The sequence below is a fragment of the Eptatretus burgeri genome, chromosome 11 (genome assembly GCF_056783735.1).
Source record: "Eptatretus burgeri isolate ZD-2024b chromosome 11, Ebu_testis_v1, whole genome shotgun sequence".
NCBI lineage: Eukaryota > Metazoa > Chordata > Myxini > Myxiniformes > Myxinidae > Eptatretus > Eptatretus burgeri.
Window position 1 is genome coordinate 4610298 of NC_140971.1, and position 8011 is coordinate 4618308.

Sequence of the window (8011 nt, forward strand, 5' to 3'; positions counted from 1 at the left end):
CTCTCCTTGCTTCCCACCTCGATCAACATTCTATCAGTTCAATCCATCCTTCTACCTGCCTGCAGACACAGATAACTAGCCCTCACAAGCAACACTAGTTACCCTCACCAGAGGAGAGAGTATTGCATTTGGGTTTATTACTTGGCAAAAATTTTTTTGCCCGGTATGTCGGTCTGTGTCTGTCTGTAACATGTCTGTCTGTGTCTGTCTGTAACACGTCTTAAACACGTGTAACATGTCTGTCTGTAACATGTGTGTCTGTAACATGTGTGTCTGTGTCTAACACGTCCGTAACACGTCCGTATCTCACGATTTTTGGCCACAGTTTTCAAACAATCGTTTTGAAGTTGTTTGCATGTGTCGGTGACCGGCCAAGGACGGAAAACGCTAAATTTTGGTGAAGATCCGACTCCAGATCTGGATTTTTAAACCGATTCTTCACCATTGAGAGATCGGGCCAAAAACGACATATCGCACAATATCTCAAAATGTTATGGATGGATTCACACGAAACTTGGTGCACAGGTTGGGGGTGTGACAAGGAAGAACCGATTCAATTTTGATGAAGATCGGAATCCAGATCCGGAAACGGGAATTATTTAATTTTTGACGGATTATTCACCATTGAGAGATGGGGCTACAAACGCGATTGCACGATATCTCAAAAAGTTGATATCTCCCACGTATTGCTCGTTGGATGACGGATTTGGATGAAACTTGGTGGACAGGTTGGGTGTGTGAAAAGGACTAATTGTTTCGATTTTGGTTAAGATCTGAATCCGGATTCGAGAATTTTTCAGTTGATTCTTCACTCATTGAGAGATGAGGCCAAAAATTATGTATAGCATGTTATCTCTAAAAGTTGTGGATGACTTGTGATAAAACGAGGTGGATGAGTTGGTTAAGGTGACAAGAACAAGCCGATTCGATTTTGGTTAAGGTTCAGAATCAGATCCGATACTACGTAAACTATTCAGCCTGGCGGAGGTATGTTCTCTACCGAGTGCCGTTCCGTTTCGCGAAGTTGTCACTCTACGGGTGATTTTTCATTTGTCGTCTGTCTGTTTGTTTGTTTGTCCACACAAAACTTGAGTGATATTCTCCACAACTGCTTGTCGGATTGAGACAATTTTCACCAGAGGAGCGACTACTCAGGTAGAATGTTTTAATGATAATCATGACGTCATAGGTCATGTGGTGTGGCAGCCGTGTTGGAAAACCGGAAAAATTATGGACCTCTGTATCTCTGAAAGCGCACCAAGGAAATAATTGAAACTTGGCACATAGCAAGTACTTCCCATGGAGAATGAGTGTGATTTAAAAAAAAAAAATTTAATGACGTCATCGGTACCTTTGTTATGTCATAATTGCATATGTAGAACGCTACAGCCGATCAGTATGAAAATTTTTGAGGGTCATCTTGGGATAAATTGCTGCACAGAAGAAAAAAAAAATTATGACGTCATCGGTTACGTGATTCGGCAGCCTTGTTTTTTTTTTTTTTTCTTTAAACCTTCCAAAATCTTCTCTGAAATAGCTGAACAGATAGAGGCGAAACTTTACATGTATGACCACCTATCTATGAGGAACAAAAGGTTCACACATATGACATTATAGGTCACATGGTCTGACCGCCATATTGGATCGAGTGAAAAATAGTTTAAAAATTATTTCTCTTAAACAGCTTAATCAAGCGACATAAAACTTCACAATTATGAACTAGTAGTGATGGGGAATACGAGTGTTAAATTTCAACTCGATCGGACACATGGTGTGGCAGCCAGAATTATTTGTTTTTGTTTTTTTAAATAAGGTTCACTCGGCTGTGCCTGGATGGGTTTGAGGGTGGAGGAGTCGCAGCTGCAATGTGAATCCCATCCAGGTTCCCCCCTGATGACTTCACCTTTGGTTTTTCGCTTGCTCGGGTTCCTTCTGATCACTGCAACGTAGGACCGTACCCCGTTTGGTCTTCCTTCAGATTTGAATTTGATTTATTTCAATCCCATTCAGAATTATATTTAATAATGAATAATAACAACGAGGTGTCATGGGTCAGGGTCAAGCGTCCGATCAAAGCGGGACGTCTTGGTACCCGGTCATCACTGCCAGCAGTTATAAAGTGACAGTTCTAGTTACGTCTCTTATTAATTACGTAACACACACCGGTACACAAACACCACACAAAACGAGTCCTGGCGAGGGTCTGCAATCTCCGATTGCTCTTTTTCTTGTTCTTTATTCCACTGATCAAGGTGCTATCTTATGAAAACGTTTACAATGTCCTTTAGAAAAACCCATTTCTGGTTTAGAGAACAGAGAGATTGAATAGTAGAATGCCAAATTACAAACGAGTCGGACAGGGCACGCAGGAGGCAGAGTATCAAATGTTTGCTCTTCTTGAGTGCAAGCCCAACGAGAGCACCATTTTGAGTCTCAAACGGACTCTACCCAACTTGGAGAGCACGTTTATCTTCTTCTTCTTAATCAACGGTCAAAATTATCTCTAAAAATTATACATCTCCAGTGTCCGACCCGAATACAATCAACACCTCCGATTGTAAACAAATACTATTTTAACAATCTGTGACACAACACACAATCAAATGGATAATGTGGATTAGTATCTGGTAACATGTCCTTCAGTATCATACAGTGATGACTTGAACCTGTGATGACATTGAAGCGACACGACCTACGAGACATCCTGATCCGGGAGAGATTTTGTTGCATCTCCCACGTATTGCTCGTTGGAGGTCTGCTTTTTGCGAAGCTCCCGCGACGCACGGTCGACGGCATTCGCTTCGGGGCTCCAAGGGGCCCAGGTCGGAAGCCGCGACCCGCTCTGCCACTTTCAGAGAGGTGGCTTGCGACGTTTGCACGCGACACCGTCTTCCTGCAGTAAATGTGCTGCATAGTACAAAATGCCTTGCTATAGCGGTGAGAGGGTTTCTCGGATACCAGGGTGGAATTTTGGGAAATGGAACATGGCGATTCGACGTCATCACGGCTTCGAGGACCGTTTTGGTACTGAAAGACACGTTGCCAGATACTAATGTTTCATAGATTGTTTACAATTAGAGGTATTCAATTGATTCCACCAGGATGTTGAGAAAAACATTTATTTATTTATCTGTTAGCAGGGTATGCTTACACATTGCAAGCAATAACTAACTGCACTTCCCCGTTGTCTCGGGTCACTCATCTGCATTTATTGATATTTTAATTTACGGACACTTTCCGACGGTTCCGACGTCCGTCGACACGTCAAATTCCAGCTTTGTACGTCATCCGCAAGGTACCGAAGATTAATATCAGTCATTGAGTGAGTGAATGAATGAATGAATGAACTTTATACGAGTTACAACTTGAACTTACAATGCAGTTAAGGTATTTAAACACAGATGTTTAACAGCTAATAGTGACATCACATCTATGGAAGGTTGGTACCGTTGTAGCTGGATTTTGTGAAGTTTACAACGAGCTTCCAAAATGTTGAAAACACCCAAAAGTAGTTTTGCGGATTTTGTGGACTAATTCAACGCGGCACTTCTCTCAACATAGACGAGCCGTCTGCGGCACGCATCGAGGAATTTGTCCCTCAAGAGGGGGGGTGATAACGTAAAGTCAGGCTTTGTTATTAATTATTTATACTACAATTACTCAAGGATAGCAAGATGCAGCAAAGGGGCGTTCGGCCCAGAAAGTCACGCCGTTGTCACCTGTCCATCACAGCAATTTCACGAATCTATATAAATATATATATATATATATATATATATATATATATATATATATATATATATGTGAAAACTACTCCATTTGGCAGGGGCTAGTATAATCAAGGTGCACACAGGTCCCAGAAGGACCCCAAATGACCGGTTCATACCTGGCACGGTATTGGTCCCTCTCTCTCCGTACCATGGCCAGAACATTGTAAAGGGCTCGTACTTCGGGACCAACCGTGTCCACTTGAACTCCGACCCCTTGGGATGCAGGTCCTTGATGATGGGGCCGCTCACCAATCCCCCCCAATCGCCACAGTAGAGAGCCTAAACCTGTACGGGTTTGGGAGGGAGCGGTGGAGGGGGAGGGGAGGGGGAAGGAGGGGTTGAGGAGGTTCAAATGAAGGAATAAAATGTAATCAATAAGAAAATGAACACCTGGGCATTAGAAGGGACAGAAGTGATAACATGAAAGAAAAAAATCAAGCAAACAGAACAACTAATCCCAGAAACTCTCGGGGACGCCTCTTCGCAGTGGTTGTACTCCGCCAACACAAGTCGGGGACCAAACCTTCCCCATTCGTCCCTGCTACCCGAATTAGTTAAGACAGCATGGTCACGGTCCCGATCGGTCCCCATGGGCTGGCCCTGTCCCTCTCCTCTCCTCTTCTCTCATTGTCTCTTTCTTTCTAACTCTGTCATGGCCCTGACTTCGTGTAGGCGGGGGTACACCATCCCCAATGCGGGGGATCTCTGGGTCGCTCCTGGGAGATTGATCGGCTGTCTCGTGTCGTGGGCTTGTTCGAGAGAACTGTCCGGGACTATACAACAACTACTCCCCATTTGTAATGATCTACAATCACAATGCAAACACTAGTCATGTGATCTTGCAACGTTATCTGTGGCCAGTCATAATTGTTATTGGCTCCGGTACAAGACATGAATCCCAAGATGGTTTGGGAATTACACACTGCACCGAGACAAAGACGGAGTAAGATTAAGGGTGAAGAAGAGGAGACCTGATGGATGTTGACAAAGCAGACATTGTGGGTTAATATTGGTTGGGGGGGGGGGGAGGAGATGACCAAATAGGAAGGCAAAGTTGAAGAGGGGTGATCAGATGGGCAAGAAAAAGTTAGTGGAAGGAGGTGGAGAGACCGCAGGTGAGCTGTTCAGGGGAACGTGAGGGTGACCACGCAAATGACCCACACAGTGCAAAGCAAGAGTGACCACATGGTGAGCCATACAAGGGAAGGGGATGGTGAGTGTGTATGACCCGTGGGCAGAAGGGGGTATCCGCATCAGAGGATGGGGAGGGGAGGGGGACGGTGAGACATGTGGGGGGGGTAAGGGACGGTGACCCCGTTGGTAAAGTACGACTGGACAGAGGAGGGGTGACCCCCCTGGGTTCGCCAAGTCGGTAGCATGACCCAGTAAAAGTGTAGATGAACGCGGTTGGAGGTAGGGCGAGTTCGGTAAGGGGGGCGAGCATCGGGTGATGGGGCGAGGTGAGCATGTGCGAGAGCTCGACCACAAGAGTGACCTCATTAGGTGATGATTTGATGGAGCTACAAAAAAAAAAAAATATATATATATATATATAAAAACTCACCCTCCCCAAACTCGCCCATTGAGGATTCTTCTGATGAGGCGGACGTGGGACCCAAGGGTAGTCCAAAGCGACCCCTCAACGTGCGGACCTCCGTCTCGAGGAGTCGGTTCTTCCTCTCCAGCTCGTGCACCTTGACGAGGAAGCACCTGAGGCGGATGTTCAGAAGCTTCATCGTGTGCAGATCTTTCCCCATGTCGCGACCAACGTGCTGACTGGGGACGACGTTGGGACCGTGTCCGTGTCCGTGTCCGTGTCGACGGAGGCCGAGACTGACGCCGGGAAAATTCATGAGGCTCGCGGGGAATCCGAAGGCACCGGGACCGAAGGGGGACACAGGCGTGGCCGTGGACGACCTGCTGGTCATCGTGTTGGTGTTGCTGTTGTTGTTGAAGGTCTCGGCGTCCGAGGACGTGGACAGCCTCGAGGGAGATCGCGATTCGTCGCTCATCGACGTGCGGACACCGCGCTCCTCGCTGGACAAGCACGTCGGACTGTCCGAGAGAGAAGTCGAGCTGGTGCTGCGACCCCGAAACGACCCCAAGGGCGTGGGTCGGAGCGTTGAGGACCTCGACGAAGCCATGGTGCGGACAAAGACGAATACGGGTAGAAGGACACGCGGACGGTCAAATCGACGGCAAACTCCGGGTGTTTCTCCGCCAAGCTGAGGTGCGGGTCACTGCCGTACATCGACAAAAGACCCGGTGTGTACGTGTGTGTGTGTGAGGTGTGCGTCCCGAGCACGAACCTTTTAATTCCCCCGGGTTACGGCCCACGTTGCCGTACCATGTTGGGCTCCGCAGTCCGATCTCCGCACCACATGAGCTGAGGACGGCTCTGCGGTTCGGCGTATAAATGGGAGGAGAGGGGGCGTGGCCTCGTAGAGGGGGGCGTGGCCTCGGGGAGGGGGCGTGGTCGCACGAGGACTGCGGGATGGTGGGGACACGGAGGACGCAACAGGATTTCCGGGAAAATGACGCGGGGGGAGGGTCGGGGTCGGGGTCGGGAGGAGAAACGAGAGGAAGACGGAGGATGGACGCTCGAGGGACGGTGCGGAACTATAAAGGAGATGGACAAAATGACGGAGAGGGGCGAGAGCGAGGAGGGCGGAGCAAAATACAAGTGGGCGGAGACATGCAAATAAGGTGGGGGAAGGACAATAAAAAAAACCAAAAAAGGGGAAAAACGGTGATAATGACGAGGTGTCAGAACGAGGGGAAATAATAAAAAAAATCAAACAAGATACAGGAAGAAAACATCCGCGCCTTCTTATTTCCTGAACGACGTTTTAAAAAAAAAAATGACGTCATAACTCATCGTGACGTCGAGATATTCATTTTCGTACTCGAACATGGAAGGAATTTTTCACCTTTTTCCCCCCCAAGCTCGACCTCAGTTTTAGATTACCCCCATCGTTGCACCCAACGGGTCGCTTTTTGGATCATCGGCACGCTCCGGCTCGGTGACGTCACTCGTACTGAAACGACGTCACAACAAACGTATAAATAATCCACATAATATTTTGACGTCCAGTTTACATCATTCCATAGAATGAGTAATACTTGTTACAATTAAAAATCCCGATGTATTATTCAAATGACGTAATAATAACTGACTTGCGTCATTAGAGCAAGTTGGATGTCCCCAATTATCACCCTCCTGATTAACCAGTGGGGGAGGGGGGGGGCCTTTTGGAGGCTCCTTGATGCACCACCATCCAAGTTAAAAGGGATGCGGCTGTGCCCCTGATGCAGACAGAGCCCGCTGCTGGTTAGGGCAGGGATTTGTAATTCGTTTACGGTGCCGGCGATGGCTCGCCTCCTCTTCACGAAGGACACCGTGGGCCGCTCGAATGCCCGGGTGCACAAGTTGGTGGCATCGGACACTGAGAAGAATTCTCCTGGGAGACGAAGCAGTGCATCGGACACTAGCTCTGCAGTGGAGCATCCAAGGTGTCTTTCGCAGCGGCCCACGTACCAAGCAGGACCGTACATAGATAGGTACGACGTCCGTCCGGTGAGTGGAGTTGTCATGCGCTTTCAGGGAAGACGAGTTGGTGGTGGAAACGCTCCAACTTACCATTCACCGTTGGACGGTACCTGTCACACCTTGACGTTTTAGCCAGCGTATGCCGACGTATGAAAAATTTATCTAAAACGCTGGCACACGTCGAATACGTTATGGGTACGTTTTGCATACGTTAAGAGCACGCTGAAGCACGCTGGCATACGTCGAAAAACTTTCAACATGCTGAAAATTTGTCGACGTACTTGGCGTACTACGACGTATGCCAGCGTGCTTCAGCGTGCTCTTAACGTATACAAAACTTACCCATAACGTATTCGACGTTTTCCAGCGTATTCGGCAAATCTTTCATACGTCGGCATACGCTGGCTAAAACGTCAAGGTGTGACAGCGGCTTGACACTTCGATGTCTAGTGCGGTTATGATATGAATCGTCGAGCGGAAGACTTTTAATAGCCTACGCCATGTGATCGTCGGCGATACGCTGCCACACGCTATGCATAAGTTAGACTATCGTTGGGCATAGGTTGTGAACGCCGACAACACGCTCAGCATTCGTTGATATACAGTAAGTTATCTATATGTTATCGAAACGTTCTGTGTACGTTACTAATACGTTATGCAATTGTCCAACTTGTTATGAATACGTCCAAAA

At 47.5% G+C, this 8011-nt stretch overlaps 1 protein-coding gene across 1 annotated transcript in view; it reads right to left on the minus strand.

Moving 5' to 3' along the window:
* LOC147016350 (intermediate filament family orphan 2-like) overlaps positions 1 to 6171 on the minus strand; it is a 50027-nt gene extending 43856 nt beyond the window's left edge. Inside the window, exons 1-2 of the mRNA XM_085844957.1 lie at positions 5335 to 6171; positions 3887 to 4055 (exon numbers count right to left, since the gene is read on the minus strand). Coding sequence (XP_085701083.1) covers positions 3887 to 4055; positions 5335 to 5914 — 749 coding nt within the window. The 5' untranslated portion in view covers positions 5915 to 6171. The remainder of the gene's footprint in view (positions 1 to 3886; positions 4056 to 5334) is intronic.
* Positions 6172 to 8011: the final 1840 nt, after the last annotated feature.